Below are 16822 nucleotides of genomic sequence, written 5' to 3'. Positions count from 1 at the left end.
ATACTTCTCAGCCAATACCTTGAACTAATTTAAACTATCTGATTGGTGTTTAGGTAAGGCTTTAAGGTTACCCCAGTAGCCCTAGTCGCTTTACCCCTGCTACGGTTCCAATAAACAGTTAAAGTGGCCCAAAGTGGCACAAAGTGGCTCGTGCCATTACTTTGGAGCTTTAGCTGAATGTCGACTTTCTTAAGCAAAGTCGTGACGTGGTCCAACAATTGGAAGTACAATAAGCAATAGGCAATAGTCAATATAATACTTCATCGCCATCTCTCCTAACCCCCTACCCCCCCGAAACGTCCGAATACGTCTCGAATTGAAAAATGGCTTTGCCTTGGGTAAAAAGGCTCGAAGATTGCGCCGACTACTCTCAAGTAGTTGAGCCATACCTACCACAACTCTACGAACTCCCTGGAAAGATAGTCCATGCCGCGTCGAGTCACGGATCCTTCGTCGAATTATACAAAAATACCAACCCGTTCATATCGGGGCTTGGTTTTTCTATATTCCTCGGTGCCGTCTTTTTAATCGTATCCGAAATCAATCGTAATTACTCCCAGGTTGATCGCATGTGGAGTCTATTGCCAACAATATACAATGCACATTTTGCTGTTTGGTCTCATCTGAATGGCCTTCCAAGCCAAAGGCTTGACCTTGTGTTATTATGGAGTGCAACGTGGAGCGTGTGTGAACACATAAGGAAATCTCGATTCTCGACTGCGTAGCTAATATCTATAAGGCTCGGTTGACGTACAATTACTTCCGGAAAGGTGGTTATAATGTTGGTTCGGAGGACTATAGATGGTGTGTCATTCTACTATATTGGCCTCCGTCCAGTTGTCTAATTTAATCTATAGGGAAATAATTCGGAGCAAAGTACACCCGGTGCTGTTTTTCTTATTAAATATCACTTTCATCTCCTTCATTCAGAGCATATTGCTCTTCTTCCTCGCAGCGCCGACATACATTATCCTCCTATCGTCAAACTTTGAACGAGAGGTCACAGCGGCAGATATAGCTTTCACGGCAGTCCAGCTCGGACTCATACTCTCCGAATGGTTTAGCGACCAGCAACAATGGGGTATGTGGTGTTCTTCCTGCTCTGTATACCTCTACTAACAAAGGGATATTTAAGACTACCAGCTAGCCAAAAAGGAATACCAACAGACAGCCAAGGTGCCACGGGGCTGCGGTTTTACCCAAGAAGACCTTGATCGAGGTTTCATCACTTCCGGGTTATGGGCTTACTGCAGGCATCCTAACTTTGCAGCCGAGCAGACTATCTGGTTCATTTTATACCAATGGAGCTGTTACGCAAGCAAGACCCTCTACAGCTGGGCAGGTCTAGGCCCTCTGTTTCTAATCATGATATTTCAGGGGTCGACCTGGCTTACGGAATTGATCAGCTCCGGAAAGTACGCAGAGTACAAATTTTACCAACGACAAGTCGGGGCTCACATACCCAGCTTCACTCCGTACAAAACTCCGACGCCGAAAGTTATTCGGACAAGCGAGTTAGCAAAGCGACTGAAGGCAAAGCAAAAGTAAAAGGTGCTCCAATATGTAATCACTGGCAGATGGCGTAGGCTGGATGCGCTCATATGTGCATACAAGGATGGTCCCACGACTGCATAAGTTTGCGGTCTACTGCAGTATGACGCTGATATACAACCTCATTTAGAAGATTGAAGCTTCATCACGATAATCTATTTGTCCTCGTAAGATGTCCTCGTAAGATGCGGGGGTCCTGATGCATGGGAGTAGGTAGTTGGTCTTAAATAGACTATTTTACAGAGTACCGATTGTTTTATTCAACAAAATAACCCGTACGAAGTAGACGGCCAACAATTTCCTCTTCAAATACTTTGCAGATGATGGCATGCGCCTCTCATGTGTGATGCCGGAAGAGACCAGGTTTGCTACGCAGGCCACGATCCTTCAGGTCCACAATTGTCGGACGCCCGATAAGACTCAATACGGATGGTGATGAGCGGACAGCATATGGAGGCGCTTCCTCGCATACCTAGGTACCTCTTTAGGTATAACTGACAACGAACAAAGTTACGTCTATGCGTCTATGTCACCTGCTATGTCATCCCCTAAGTCTTCCATTCTAGAAAGTGAGAGGATGATCCCGTCTAGGTTCCCCCAGATCGGCCTATTTTATTCGAATATCCCCCCACGAAAAGGTTACATACATTCAAGTAGTAATGTGGCCAAGCAGAAATGCTTCACGGCTTTGTAATTCGTAGACATAGGCAACTCGGCTTTAAGCAGCCGACGACCGAATTAAATAATATTCCGTACTGATAATTGCTAATACATACATCCATGGATAGCTGCTTCGCTTATATGGACCCCGTGCTGCCGTGGTAGTCCTTCGTCAAATTGGTGGCTACCGTCTACCATCTACCGAATAGGTTGATCACGTGTCCATATACATATACGACAATGCCTTTGGTAAAATACTACATATCATTCTTCCCTGCTAAGGTAAGAGATCGTCAGACCAACGTCGACTTGCATCTGGTATGCTAGTACATATGCTGTATGTATGAAATGGTGAGAGAGATCAGAGCGATCCAACCCCGAGGGTTCCACCGCTGACTGCCACCCTGCCACCCCATTCACACCTCCACCTAACCATCCACTATGTACTACTGAACTACTTTCACGATAGTACCTAATGCACCGTAACATGCTTAGGAAAGTGGGGCCGAGGACCCTGACTGACCCTGATTGCAGCTAGTCAGTAAACTAATATGATAATCTAACATAATAATTCAACGCTGACGATACCCTTGCTTGCATCTGTTGGTAAAACTCGGTGAGAAATGCTGTTCGACCCAAAGATTGCATGCAGCATGCAGCATAACATGCTAGTGTAGTAGATCCATCTCCCGAGTCTGGAAGAGAGTGGGGGTTCCATTAGTTAGATAGTTAGATGAAGAGTCAATATTCTCTCTTTTCGCTTACACGTATTCCGTAGTTACTCACTCATTCAAACGAGACGTATACATATGTCTCGTGCCCTCCTCGAAATCTTACTCTCTCTCCCTTCGTCTCCTCAATTATCTCCGTATTCCGAGGCTTAAATAAGAACCCTCTACCCACTACAGCGGGAGGAAGACGTTTTCTAGAAAGACTATATAACATATCCGACTACCACTTACTCCCACTCATTACTACATAACAAATAGTCTCAATTATTAAAGCGTCCGACTGTTGTCTCTACCCCCTTTCTACTTTGTACAGAACTATCAACCTACCTAAGATATCTATCTACATTGTCACCATGTCCGGCACTTGGGAAGCACTTATGCACATGATGCGAAACCGCGTCTCATTCTTCGACGACTCAGCGCAGTCTCCCGCGAAGGGATGGAGGGTATCCAAGCAGCCATCCGAGGCCGCTGACAGCTACTTTCCCGAGCGAACGCCGTCGCCCACATCATCTATCTCGGAGGCGGAAGACGACGTTCCCACGCCCGTCACCAAAGCAAATCGCATGATCGGTTCCGAATATCCCATCCCGCCATTAGAGCGGGAATACAGCCCTCCGACCGAGGAGCTCGACGTCGCGCAACAGCTGGCCAAGAAGCCGCTGCCGCGATCGCTACACAGCTCCCTCCAGCGCGCGGCCTCGAAGACCGCGCAGATGCCCGTAGACGACGAGGAGACAAGACGGCAGAAGCTCGCTGCCGCCAAGAAGGAGATACTCGCCCTGGCCGGCCAGGTCTAATTACGGGTACCAGTCTAGAAGCTTTGTAATTTTCTACGTGGGATATCGTCTAGAGTGGCAGAGTGGATAAAAGGGGGGGGGGGAAGGAGGGGGAATACTATGGCAAACCGACATCGCATTGGGCGAGCTTCCCTTTGTATGCATTATACCCAGGGATCGGTGCGTATTGGATACGCTTACTGTTTCGGCATGTTTTAAACCGGCGTACTGTTGGGACAGCGGAAATTGAGAGCAAATTGTACTGGGATTCCTAGCAATTTGGAGCTCGTGCTTTTTTTATTTACGGAAGGGGCTGGAACTTGTTCGGTAGTTGGATATTTATAGTATAATAAAATAACAGTCTGGTTCCCTAATATCGTATCGTATGTACCTCGTATCGTATTTATTGGCAGCGTTAAGTATGTCTCATCCCCTTTTCATATTTCATATACACATAATTCATTAAAAAGGATTCGTTCATTCATTGGCCCCGTTTATACGAGTCGGGAAGATAGGTTAATGCCGTATACGACTGTCGCAATTACCGTGATGAGATTAGCAAGCGAAGAGATGCCGTGGAGCTGTCCGAACTTCTTGTTCAGCGCAGTCATCTCCTCTGAATGAGAACCCTTCTCGTAACTTGCTTTGCCATCCTTCTTTTCTAAGTCACGGAGCCGTATTAGTCGAAAACTGCTCAATTATTCCTGGTCTCTCTCTAGCTTACCTTGCTCTCGCCTCAAGGCGGTTATCTTGTTCGTCTCGGGAAGTAGATATACCAAATTAACAAGCCCTGTTACGAGTATTGTGCCAAGCGGCGCGAGTACACCCCAGCGGTTTGACGGGTGGAACACGCCAGCGAGGCTCGAGGCAACGCCTAGGGGGTTCTTACTCCCAGGATATGTTAGGGCGAGAAGCACGGGGGCGGCAGTCTGGATGCCGAAGTATGCAGGGAAGACGGCACGTTGTAGGATTGCGAATTGGGGTCGCTCGAGAACTTTGAAGGAGAGTATTGAGTTTATAAAGGTCTGGGGGGTTTTCGTTATTAACCAACAAGTTCCGTTTATCGACAGAATTGAAGCGTCGAACTACTTACATGGAAAACCTGCGTTCCAAGTAATGTGCCGTAGCTGTTTGAGAGTTAACATAGCTCGTCGATTCTACTATCATAGAGTTATGAACTCACGATAAGACATGGTAGGGAGCTAAGGTAAGGAGGATGTGCGACATGTTGGGGCTTAACTTATTTATATTCAATAGTTATTGGTACGAGATATTGAGATATGTCAAAACTGAAGAAGAGACGTCTGAGACTTTGTAAACTGTAAAAAGTGATTTTTAACGATTTTATCAAGGTAAATATAACCAATGGACAATGATGACGTTTGAAGGTGGTGGTATGTTGTCCTGGCCCCTCGTAGCCTCAATCGTGCCATTCGGAGTTCATCGGCCGAGGAGCTTGGGCCATTGGTTGATTGATTGGTCCAGGGCCATTAGGCGCATGGGCAAGTGGTCAGGTGCTCGCGCGACTGCCTGTGGGGACAGGAACGCGCCTTACATAGTACATACACGTACCTAAATTTATAGGTGCCCAGCCAGCCCACTCTACCACCTTAGCTCAACAAGGTACCCGTACCTAAGGTACCTAACCTAGGGGGAACTGAGTGACCCGACCTATGCCCCACTCCCCACCTAACCTCACCTAACCTGTGCAGGGGCAGCTTGTGTGAGAGACCTGACATGACCTAACCTGTGTAAAAGTTCAGTAGACCTATGGAATAAAGTTCATCTTACCCGTAGACCTAGGCAGATGTCGTGCGGGGAACTGAGTCATTTCTAATACCAAGGTCAATGGCCTAATAATTAACTTCTATTCATCTTCCTTTCTCATCTCGTTTCAACTAATAATCCACAATATCACCGCGACAATGGCGGACAAGGAGGCTACAGTGTATATCATCGACCTCGGGTCGTCGATGGGCGATTGTCATAATGGTAGGATCGAATCCGACCTTGATTGGGGTATGCGTTACGTTTGGGACAAGATCACGACAACTGTTGCTGCATCGCGGAAGACATGGACGGTCGGGGTCATTGGTGTAAGAACCGACGAGACCAACAACCCTTTACAGGAACAAGCAGGAGATGGTTATGAGAATATTTCCATCCTACAGGAGCTCGGACCCATGAACTTGACTAGTCTTCGCGATTTGCAAGGTCTTATAAAACCTAGTGATACCGATACTGGCGACTCTATCTCGGCTATAATAGTGGCCGTGGAGATGATCGAGAAGTTCACCAAGAAGCTAAAATATAAGCGGAAAATCATCCTTGTCACAGATGGCGAGGGCCCTTTTGACCCTGATGATTTTGACGACATATCAGAAAAGATCAAGGACTGCGGTATTGAGCTTATTGTCTTGTAAGTTGGGATTGTACTGAGCCCACGAATCCTACTAATTATTTTCGGTTAGAGGTATAGATTTTGACGATGTCGAGTTTGGCTTCGAGGAAGAGGATAAGTCAAGTCAAAAGAGAATAAATGAGAGGCATCTGAAGTCCCTAGTTGATAAATGCGACGGATTATATGGTACCATGGCAGAGGCCGTTGCTGAATTAGAGATGCCGAGATTAAAGCCTGTCAGGCCGTATAAGACGTACGATGGGGAACTCACCCTCGGAAATCCCCAGGAACACCCAGATGCTATGAGCATTAGCGTGGAGCGGTACTTCAAGACGCACAAGGCGACGGTACCGGCGGCCAGTCGAGTAGTACTCAAGACCGAGCCTAGTCCGTCTCAAGCTGCCGAAGGTGACCAAATGGAAGGTGTGGAATTCACAAGCGGATTTTCTGCGGTGAAAAATGCTCGGACATATAAGGTCAACGACCCCGATGCGCCAGGAGGTAAACGGGATGTCGAGTTCGAATCGTTAGCAAAGGGGTATGAATACGGGAGGACGGCCGTTCATATCAGCGAATCCGAATACAATATTACCAAGCTTGAGACCACGAAATGTTTCACCATCCTAGGATTTATACATCAGGAGAAGGTAAATAAACTTAGCTTCTCGAGCTCGAGTTTCTTCATACGCTAACACCTCTAGTATGAGCCATTCTTCAACATGGGTGAGACAGGTCAGACGATTCCCCAGAAATTCAATGACATGGCCGCGCTCAAGCTCTCATCGTTCATACACTCCCTTCAGGAACTTGAGTCTTATGCAGTAGCACGGATCGTAACGAAGGACGGAAAGGAGCCATCTCTCATTCTACTTGCGCCTCACATCGAACCTGACTTCGAGTGTTTATACGACGTGCCCTTGCCGTTTGCCGAAGATGTCAGAAACTACCAGTTCCCCCCGCTTGATAAGGTGATTACGGTCACTGGAAATATCAAGCACGAAGACCATCGGCTTCTGCCTAGTCAGGAGCTATCAGATGCCATGGATGACTACGTGGACGCTATGGATATCTCAAGCTGGGCCAAAGATGATGACGGGTGAGTATTATAAATCGATAAGGAGGGTACAAAAGCTAACAGTGCTAAGTAACCGCACTATGGAATACGCTCCCGTTGAGGATGTATTTTGTCCTCCGCTTCACCGTATTAATCAGGTCGTCCGACACCGAGCAATCTATGCAGACCAGCCGCTTCCCCCAGTTGCTCCCATTCTACTCAAATATTCGAATCCGCCTGAAGATTTAGTAGTCAAGGCTAGATCAAAACTTGAAGATCTCATAGCCGAAGCTAATGTCAAGAAAGGTATTGTTAACTCTAGCTTAAAGCCTTTGTATATTTTTACTAACGTTCGTGAAGTGCCACCCAAAGCGAAAGGGAGGCGAGAAAAGGGAGCCAAGCCCGAGCCTATTTCGGGTCTTGATATCGATGCACTCCTCAACCAGCCCCAAAATAAGCGCAAGAAGATTGACTCTGAAAATGCCATTCCCGAGTTCAAGCAGATGGTTGAATACGCCAACGAGGAGTCCGAGATTGAGAGCGCTGCGAAGCAGATGGGTACTATTATTCGTTCACTTATCACGAACAGCTTGGGAGATAGCGGGTACGATCGCGCCATAGAAAATCTCGGCGTGTTCAGGGATACGATGGTCAAGTGGGAGATGCCAGCCCTGTACAACTCGTTCTTGAAGGATTTGAAGAATCGTCTGCTTTCGGGCGAGCTTGGCGGTGATAGGAGAGAGCTCTGGTGGCAAATGAAAGGGGCTAAAGCCTCGTTGGGCCTGATCGACCAGAGCCTCTCTGAGCCGTCTAACATAACCCCTGAGGAAGCCGCAGAGGTATGTGACATTTTTAGCACGCATTTATTCAGCCCCTTACTAATTATCTCCCTAGTTCTTCAAGAAGTAATGCTCGTTATGACATTTAAATTCCATAATACAGTCAGGCATGTAAGAGAGTCCGGAGCTTTTGCTTGTAGGAAGTAGGCATTTACATGTCAGCAGTGTCACATGAAGACGAGGAGGGAATGTAGTACTTGCCCAAGCCTTGTAACTAACAAAAAGCCCTTCGATAATTATAAAACAACATCCCAAATGTGCCATGGGAAATTCAGGAAAAATACCCCGTCGAACATGTCGTGCCTAGAAATTCGGTGGTGATATTAGGGTTCAGCACAAGAGAAGTGGTAGGCAATCCAGGGGCTGCACGGTCAGATACGTACCTAAGATAGCATAGGATTGTAGATACATAGACCTATTACTTGGAAGTTATAGCGAGCATGTGATATCGAAATACCTTGTCTACCTCAATAACCTTGGATACCTTAGGTAATAGTAAAGCTCTTTCTTATATCTTAGGATGAGCACATTCAGCTCGGAAACCCGTAAGTGGCATGTCCCCGAATGGCAAGAGGCTAGAACGATTCAACATGAGAATCATCGACCCGGCTACTCTGACCTTGCCTAAGTACAATCACCAACGTTCAAGTCTCCAACCTCTTGTGAGTATCTTCATGCAACATTATTTTCCAGGCAAGTAGATCTTTCGTAACTGACATCTACATGCTTCCGAAGGACTTGACCATCAGTATATCAGCACTTCTAATCCGATTCATCAACGCATATTTCCTCGTGGTGATAGTACGGCACCCTCGGGACTTTAACCTGTGATCATCTCGGTCGGTTATCAGGGACAGCTGTCCTCTCAAGTTCAGCACATCCCTAAGACACTTCCAAAAACTACCTATGTTGTTAGATGTCTCTAAACGCATCATTGGCGGGTTTGCCAAATCTCTGGATGGCAACATGCAGGACGGTTTCCCTGAAATCCCGGAGCTTCGGATAAACTTGGATGAATATATGAATTAGGGAGGTTATAGTTCGTTGGGCGTGGGTGGAAGATCAGAACTACATTAAAGGGGAGAATATTATTTACGCTGCCTTATAATTCTTATGACTACCTTAGGTACATGTACCTATACCTAAGGTATTGAGCCACCATGGCTTGGTAGATGGAAATTTGACTAGTTGCATTATACATATGTATGGTTAATCGTCTAAAAGTGTACTACGCGATGATTTACAAACAAGCATTCTATGTTATAAGTTTGTTACAGTAGATGTGCTTCCTGAATACGGCGCATGCTTACGTAATGCATGCACCTACCAATTAAATTTTTACTACATGTATCTACGGATTACATGTAGGACCATCTAACAAACAACATGCCGATTGTTATAAGTAAGGTACGATCTGAATACATGTACATAGGTGCAATTGCGGATGTGGTCACGCCTCTACCCAACACGCGCAGTCAGCCCCATTAGGAAACAGGTAAGTACGGTGTAAAGGAAAGAGAAAGAGAAAGAATACCTCAACTTATTATTTGATCCTTCCGCTCCTTGCAAACACCCACAAGACACCCACAAGACACCCACGCAATGTGCCCGAACTGATCTAACACAACACCTAGGGGCCCTGTAGAACATGGAGACAAACTTACCCAATTCAATGCCAACTGCGCCTATCAAATTTACCGACAAATTTAACAGTAAAAGCTAGCAATGACTATTTACTAAAGTCGTCCATGAAGAAGTTACGCCTAAGAAATCAAGTACGCTATTCTATGTCCTTGTTTACTTTTTCAAGCTAACGAGGTATTCCTCAACCGTAGGTGAACAAGATGGACACCTTTCAAGACATGACTATGGGGGACCAATCTTTAAAGGGTCAGACGTTTTGTCCCTGGAGGCTCGTCCAATCTTATCCCTATCGGTTCGCCGGTCAGGATATTCAAGAAGAGGTAAGAGTGCTACTTGTAGGTTATCGGAGAAGTAACTCATTTAGATCTAGATGCTAAAGCTCTATACCTCGATGCTATTCGAAAATCGCATCTGGGATTTGTATGTACGCCCCTTTATTACCACACCATATACAAGGAGAACATTTGGATATGCTAACTTCCCTGTAGGTTCGGTCTGCTGGACCCTGGTAAAACTGGCAGAAATCCTCTTCTGCTGGTCCCCAGCGCCCAATTCGTGGAATATCTAAAGCATGTTAACTCCCGTCTGAAATTACAACTCGGCATCCCAAAGGGCGAGGCCGGTGAGAACTTCTTCGCCACCTTCGGAGATTGGGACACGCCTCTTCCTCGCTTCCTAGGCCGCGCTAGTACTTCTGCTGCTGTCTGCGAGCTTAAGCTCCGTACTCACAGACTACCTATAGATGATTTGGCTCATCTTAGCACCGCTGCCCTGCAAAACTATAGAGTGAAGATGGATAAGTTGTATAAATCATTAAATCCGGTCAAGGATAAGGCAGAAGCGGAGGCAGCAGCGACCCGGAGAAAGATCGAGCGTCAGAAGGGTTACGGACGTATGACCAAGCGAGCACAGAGATACCTCGGGCTTCGAGGCCGCCCCGGATATCCACCTAGCTTAGGTTAGTGTCTCTATCACACAAGCAACCGTGTCCAGAGGGGCTGACTGTTTAGATATTACGGCCACAGATTGGAACGTGGATATGCCAGTCCCCTTTAAAGCAGAAAGCTCTATACGATTTGTCTCCGTTGACATCGAGGCATGGGAGCAATCGACCAACGTAATCACAGAAGTGGGCCTAGCAATCCTTGACACTCAAGACACCATAAATGTTCCTCCTGGTAGAGATGGCTACGGATGGTTCCCGTTGATTAAGTCACACCACTTCATAATTGAAGAGCATAAGTATAAGATAAACTATAAATATGTCCACGGGTGTCCTGAACAATTCAACTTTGGGTATGGTCTCTTAACCTCGAACGAAGAGCTAAGCTTACGTGTTATAGCGATTTCGAATTTATTGGCGAAAATGAAATTGGTAGGGTAATTGGCAAGATTATCGGAGACTCATTGTCTCCGGATCAAAGACCAGTTATCATGGTAGGACACGCCGTCTGCCAAGACTTAAGTTACCTCAAGAAACTCGGATATAATATCTGGCAGGCGCCACAATTTATAGACGAGATGGATACGAGGTCGATGTTTCAGCACCTAGAAAGAACGTCTGACGGTCGTGGTCTCAAAACTCTTTGCGAAAGTTTAGGGATGGTATGTAGGAATTTCCACAACGCGGGCAACGATGCAACATATACGCTGCGCGCTATGATTGTTATCGCGGTCAGGCAGATGATGAGTAACTCCGGGGGGCAGAAAGAAGAAAACTCTAATGAATCAGAGTAAGTCTATATTCACTACGAATTCGCTTATCGTGCCATTGCTAACTCCTCAACCATTATACAGGGAGGATGAATGGAGCGATGGTATAATGGACGACGGAGGTCCGCCTCAAAAGTCAGCTGAATAGCTCCCGAAGTATATGATGGGCTGATATCCACGGCCCCGCTAGACTCTTAAGAAACGATCTGTTCCTAGGTGCTTATAGGAAAGTTCACAACAGCCATCAGTCCATTTCGAAAAAAAGCAGTTGAGAAGAGACTTCGCCCCGAGATAGATCGGTATTGACACTAAATAAGAATACAATCGATGCGCAGCCCAATGCAATAAAACCCCTTCCAAGTCATGCCGTGAACGCCCTCGCTCCGTGGATGCTACGGTATTATACATTTTGTAACAGAGGCACAATCATCGCCACCGCACAAGTCATATGTCTCGTTAAATTAGTTCGGTGCTAACTATTCTTTTCCAAGAATTCTTTTGCTTCGTTGACTTTGGTAGCTAAATAAGGGCTTCCGCCTCGATCGGGGTGATTGAGAAGCATGAGCGTCCGGTGGGCCTTTCGGACTTTCTCCTTCGTGATGGCTCGTTCACTAACACACAATTTTGTTAGACAAGGCTGTTATTGTCGTAGAATCAAGGGCAGAAGTTCGTACTTGAGAGACAGTATTAGAGTAGCTTCTTTCTTGGTCATGCGCGGCTCGAAACCGCCTTTGTAAAATGCTTTGCCCAGCGCTCCGACGCCTCCCCGAGAGCGCCGCCATGCGACGAGTCCTGCGCGGCCCTGGTTTTCTCTACGTTAGTTTATATGCGTAGGGAGAAGATATGGGGTATGCGTACAAGAAAGGCAGCGGCCGCGACACCTGTTCCGATAGCGAGGGCTGAGGCCATGTTGACAATTGATCGTGCGAACAAGTAGGAAATTGAAATACGATGCCGATCCGTGGAATGTCGCAATGATTCTTTTTCGACGTGCACGGACCTCGGGATAGATTCGCCGCGGACAGTTATCGATAAGAACACACCGAATGCCGGGGAGGCAGGTTGAAGGCTACATGCGGCGTTAAAGTTAATCCATGCCTATCGACCTGATAAAGGCCAGAGGACCCACCAAAATTTCGGTGTGAAGTTTTCGGAGGGGCGCCACGAAATACTTCTCTATCCCGAATTCATAAACCACCCAACATCGTCAACGAAGTCTGCTCCCTAAGCTCGAGACTCGTCCGCCGTCAAGATGAGGTTAGTACTAACGTATTTTATTTTGGGAATTTCTCTCTGGCTCTATAGCTATTCAAATACTTCATGGCCCATACCGGGCTACCAAAGTCTTTAATTACTATTGCGAGCTCGAAGCCTAATCTCGGCTTGTACGCGAAATACAGAGGTCGTATTTACTAACTAGACGTTCTGCAGGATCGAGACGTGCTACTTCTGCAGTAGACCTGCTTACCCAAGCAAGGGAATCGTGAGTCCTTCCCTCCCATACTCTTCTCAAGCTAGAACCGTTATCCTAACCTCCTCTTCCCCCCCAATAGACATTCTGCCGTAACGACGCCAAGCAGTTCCGCTTCTGCCGCAGCAAATGCCACAAGAACTTCGTCATGAAGCGTAACCCGCGCAAGCTGAAATGGACCAAGGCCTTCCGGCGCGCGGCCGGCAAGGAAATGACAGTCGACTCGACGCTCCAGTTCGCGGCCCGCCGCAACGTGCCCGTGCGCTACGACCGCGAGCTCGTCCAGAAGACGCTGCGCGCCATGGACCGCGTCTCCGAGATCCGGGCGAAGCGCGAGCGCGTCTTCGCCAAGCGCCGCCGCGCCGGCAAGCGCGCCCAGGACCTCGCCACGGACCGCAAGCTGGTCCAGACCCACGCGCACCTGCTGCCGCGCCTCCGGGGCAGCGAGAAGAGGAGGCTCGCCGAGGAGCAGGGGCTGCAGCCCGAGGAGATCGAGGAGCTGGAGCGCAATGCCGCGGGGGTTGCGGAGAAGAAGAGCGCGAGGGTGTTTGGCAAGGAGAAGATACGCCAGAGGGTGCGTGTCGACGGAGGCGTGGAAGTCATGGGAGAAGACGAGAGTGGTATGGATGTGGATTCCGAGTAAGCGAGCTTGATTGTAATATTCGCGATCACATTTGCACTCGCACGAAAGGGAGGTGTATCTACGATGGGAGAGGAAGGCGGGAAAAACTACTACTACTACTGCTACAACAAGAGTTGTTGGACGATGGGGGATGCCCAAAAAAGAAATCACGGACAGTGGCGTTCATGTGTGTATGGGTTGTTTCGTTTCTTCTGCATGCCCTGGCGTTGGCGGATTCTAGGATTCTGATTCCTTTCCTTTCCACGAAATGAAACACTTTTGACCTGCACAGTTCGCTATGAGAAGATGATGCATCAGTGCCGGACTTATTCATTGCCTGTGCTGTATTTCGTGATTGAATATAAATGTTACTTTCTTGCTAATTGTTTGCTATGTTGCGTATTATGATTATCATTACTGGTAATGTAGATGTAGATGTTCTAGATGGTATGTAAGCTCTTAACGGCGTTGGTCTTCAAAGGGTTTATCCATCTCATTCGCGAGTGATATCCTTGGTCCCAACTCTGAGACTTTAGATAGAATAGCTATCTCTTCCATATCGCAATTATTAACGACATCTATTATTCAGCCCGGCTAGACAGGCAGATCCGGCTTCCGTCCCCGACCCGGGCCATGCATATAGTGGATCTTGGGCGGCTGCGGCAGCGAGTCTCGTATATCCTGTAAGATGTGCGCATCGAGAGCTTCGCGGCGTTTGCGCTCCTGTTCTTGGTCGTACGGCTCGAATTCTCCATGCTCAGACGTCCAGTTTCCTGCGCCCCCACGGCCCGAGAGCGCACCCCCGCGGCGCGGCGACGTCGGCGGAGACTGTGGATGCGACTGGTCTTGGGGGTTTGAAGCATGAGTGGTAGATTTGGTGGCGGGGGCGGTCGTGGCTATAGATGACGAAGGAACGTCGACGAAATTTCCAGCGCCGCCCCTGCCGATCCTTACACCGCTGGTAGTAGAGCCCACGATGGGGACCGCAACGGGTTGCGCTGGGCCATCGGCTGGGTCGGTCAGCGGTTCATCATCGGCAAGCGGTTGCGATTTCTGCGCCTCGAGATCCTACGGATGGCTTTCTTAGTCAAGGCCGCTTACTTACTTACTTACTTATTTACCTCACGTGGGGCTTTGAGAGATCTGGCGTACCTCAGAGTTCCTCCCAGTTGCCTCTTCGATATCTTTTTGCGAGTAGAAGTTGCCGGCGCCGCCCCGCCCGCTACGACGATATACAGTATCCGCCATCGTGCGTAGATATATGCAAGATAGGTATGTGTGTAGTTGGTGTATATTGCTTCTTTGGGTACTTGTTCCGTCTATACTAGTAATCTCACAGTTACTTCATTCAGGTGGTATTCGAGATCGGACGTCAAACTCGGCGTATGTACGAAGATGGCTAATAGACGCTGAGGTGTGTGTATGTGTGCGTGCGTATATGAGCAAGTAATTAAAATCGACCGCGCGCCTAAATGGATGCGGGGTGATAGTAATCAAAAAAAACCTGCGCGCTTAAAGAGTATTGCTCGTGATCGTGACACGGCAAATCTTGAGTCCGTATTGGAAGCGAAGTTGTTTTGTTGTTATTGTTGTAGGAGTGAAAAATGAGTACGTACACCTGATATATGATGATGATGATGATGGAATTCAATGTTCCAACTTGCTGGGTGCGGCTGCCTACATTGTGTGACTACTGCCTTGTGCAACCTCCTTTAACCTAATGGAATTTCCGGTAGAAAACGACGTCATGGAGGGGCATTACATCGAACTAACATGACCTTCCTCTTCCAAGTTCGTATGTATAAGACGCTTGTATGTATCCAGGGTCTATCGAGTTTGTTCGCGGGTTCTAAACCTAAATAAAAAATAAAGAGGCTTGATAGATTGATGTATACTGTGTAGACAAAGGTTTCCTATCGGTATTATTCATCTGTTATTTGTAGTGGTAAGCCGGTCTTGTGTGAAAGTGGATTTAAGTGAGAGTTCTATCAGTATTATTATATATTATAAATGATACATCAGTCAGCATGCACTCAAAGAACACCTCGGCGGGCATACACGACACCTTCGGGTGGACAAAATTCAGGCACCAAGCCTTACGGGCTCCGCCCGGGCGTTCATAGTATGCTCGTACCTGCGTCTGGTCGAATAGAGCGGCGACAACATGTAATGTATGTATGTATGTATCTATCTATATGCATGCTGGCCCGTATGTAGGTACGTACTAAGATCAAGGGTCCCGAACCCAGACATCCGGGTTCTTTTGAACGGGTTCGAATATGTTTGGCTGAGCAAACTCATAATTAGTTATTTCTACCTATGTATATGTGGTTCCGAGCGCCGACGTCAATCTTAGTGAAGTGATGCGCAGCCGGGTTGACGGGTAAGGCGGCGTTGATCTTTTGATCGACAGTTCTCGAAACTGTTAGCTTTTGAATTTATTACAGCTCGTATTAGGTATCCTCGTTAACATTGTTGGCTTCTGGGTCTTTTGTCAGGGGTTGTCTCAAACCAGCAAGTTTGGCAAGCTGACAGGCAGACAAGCAGACAAGTTGGAATAGCGAAACAACCTGGAACGCCTTTCTCGCCTGCGTTATCGAAAGTACATGTATCTCCTTACTCGCGAGGCGTTGTCAGCTGCTGCTGCTGCTTTGGCGTCATCCCAATAAGGTATAGTATGGGTTCTTGGAGTCACTTGATATTCGAAGTCTGCGATACCTATGATATATCATACGGAAGTATGATCATGCTTAGCTGATCACTTTGAATAATGCTAGAAAAATTATTCAAACCATTTTTCTGTCTTGAAGCAAACATTCGATGTGGCAAGCGTATTATAGACCAATAATAGGCTACTAAACTTGAGAGTCGTTAGCCCTAAAGCCTTTCCTTCATCGCTAAGTTGACTCATTGTGGCGAATAGAATAGGTACGGAATTAACACTATGTAAAACGATCGAGTCGGCGGTCTCCGTTTTGCCGGACGCACTAGCAGTACCAACTATTACTCGAGATATTAAGCCCGCCGTCCGTTGTGTGTGAATTAGGGTTTAATACACTAGATTTTAAGACTATAAATTGAAAAAGGCCTTGGTGTAGTATGTGGCGAGCTTACCCATTCAACCGCGGTCTCTGCCCAGTATATCAAATCAGGATAGAGATAGGAGCCCAACTAGATAGCTTGACTAACAATAAATTTCCAGACTTTTAAAAGTATAGTGCGTAGCACCATGTCCTATCGCCGGCCGTGGAGTATGACACACCCCATTGGCTAATGATGAGATTTATCGTGGACTATGAATGAAAATTAAGATAACGAATCAGGCGGATCGAAGTATATAACAAAGGGGGAAAAGGC

General features: G+C 47.1%; 8 protein-coding genes across 8 annotated transcripts; 5 read left to right on the top strand and 3 right to left on the bottom strand.

The window, feature by feature from the left end:
• The first annotated feature begins 112 nt into the window (after positions 1 to 112).
• Positions 113 to 1813, top strand: F4817DRAFT_291244 (DUF1295-domain-containing protein). The gene is made up of 4 exons (XM_049299676.1): positions 113 to 683; positions 740 to 804; positions 858 to 1081; positions 1136 to 1813. The coding sequence occupies exons 1-4, from the start codon at positions 324 to 326 to the stop codon at positions 1546 to 1548; spliced, it is 1062 nt and encodes a 353-aa protein (XP_049154336.1). The 5' UTR covers positions 113 to 323; the 3' UTR covers positions 1549 to 1813.
• Positions 1814 to 2939: 1126 nt separating this feature from the next.
• Positions 2940 to 4068, top strand: F4817DRAFT_352397 (uncharacterized protein). The gene has a single exon (XM_049305228.1). The coding sequence runs from the start codon at positions 3296 to 3298 to the stop codon at positions 3740 to 3742; it is 447 nt and encodes a 148-aa protein (XP_049154335.1). The 5' UTR covers positions 2940 to 3295; the 3' UTR covers positions 3743 to 4068.
• On the bottom strand, positions 4069 to 5203 carry F4817DRAFT_352395 (uncharacterized protein). Its single transcript, XM_049305227.1, has 4 exons — positions 4905 to 5203; positions 4815 to 4848; positions 4446 to 4746; positions 4069 to 4382 (listed from the first exon to the last, which is right to left on the bottom strand). The coding sequence occupies exons 1-4, from the start codon at positions 4946 to 4948 to the stop codon at positions 4216 to 4218; spliced, it is 546 nt and encodes a 181-aa protein (XP_049154334.1). The 5' UTR covers positions 4949 to 5203; the 3' UTR covers positions 4069 to 4215.
• A 75-nt stretch (positions 5204 to 5278) lies between these two features.
• F4817DRAFT_352394 (ATP-dependent DNA helicase II subunit 2) lies at positions 5279 to 8472 on the top strand. The gene is made up of 6 exons (XM_049305226.1): positions 5279 to 6140; positions 6193 to 6769; positions 6824 to 7218; positions 7268 to 7482; positions 7537 to 8015; positions 8071 to 8472. Exons 1-6 carry the CDS (start codon positions 5647 to 5649, stop codon positions 8083 to 8085), a joined length of 2175 nt encoding a protein of 724 aa, XP_049154333.1. The 5' UTR covers positions 5279 to 5646; the 3' UTR covers positions 8086 to 8472.
• A 1387-nt stretch (positions 8473 to 9859) lies between these two features.
• Positions 9860 to 11520, top strand: F4817DRAFT_320622 (uncharacterized protein; the record flags this gene model as incomplete). The annotated part of the gene is made up of 6 exons (XM_049301205.1): positions 9860 to 9979; positions 10030 to 10079; positions 10148 to 10617; positions 10670 to 10955; positions 11003 to 11392; positions 11457 to 11520. 6 exons carry the CDS (start codon positions 9860 to 9862, stop codon positions 11518 to 11520), a joined length of 1380 nt encoding a protein of 459 aa, XP_049154332.1.
• Positions 11521 to 11844: 324 nt separating this feature from the next.
• F4817DRAFT_320621 (mitochondrial chaperone) lies at positions 11845 to 12281 on the bottom strand (the record flags this gene model as incomplete). The annotated part of the gene is made up of 3 exons (XM_049301204.1): positions 11845 to 11983; positions 12047 to 12174; positions 12231 to 12281. The coding sequence occupies 3 exons, from the start codon at positions 12279 to 12281 to the stop codon at positions 11845 to 11847; spliced, it is 318 nt and encodes a 105-aa protein (XP_049154331.1).
• A 183-nt stretch (positions 12282 to 12464) lies between these two features.
• F4817DRAFT_352388 (ribosome biogenesis protein RLP24) lies at positions 12465 to 13772 on the top strand. Its single transcript, XM_049305225.1, has 3 exons — positions 12465 to 12629; positions 12804 to 12855; positions 12926 to 13772. Exons 1-3 carry the CDS (start codon positions 12625 to 12627, stop codon positions 13484 to 13486), a joined length of 618 nt encoding a protein of 205 aa, XP_049154330.1. The 5' UTR covers positions 12465 to 12624; the 3' UTR covers positions 13487 to 13772.
• Positions 13773 to 13898: 126 nt separating this feature from the next.
• F4817DRAFT_291099 (uncharacterized protein) lies at positions 13899 to 15094 on the bottom strand. Its single transcript, XM_049299674.1, has 2 exons — positions 14618 to 15094; positions 13899 to 14533 (listed from the first exon to the last, which is right to left on the bottom strand). Exons 1-2 carry the CDS (start codon positions 14711 to 14713, stop codon positions 14060 to 14062), a joined length of 570 nt encoding a protein of 189 aa, XP_049154329.1. The 5' UTR covers positions 14714 to 15094; the 3' UTR covers positions 13899 to 14059.
• Positions 15095 to 16822: the final 1728 nt, after the last annotated feature.

The sequence above is a fragment of the Daldinia loculata genome (genome assembly GCF_022478755.1).
Source record: "Daldinia loculata strain CBS 113971 unplaced genomic scaffold F4817scaffold_84, whole genome shotgun sequence".
Lineage (NCBI taxonomy): Eukaryota > Fungi > Ascomycota > Sordariomycetes > Xylariales > Hypoxylaceae > Daldinia > Daldinia loculata.
This window is presented reverse-complemented; position numbering and strand designations above follow the sequence as displayed.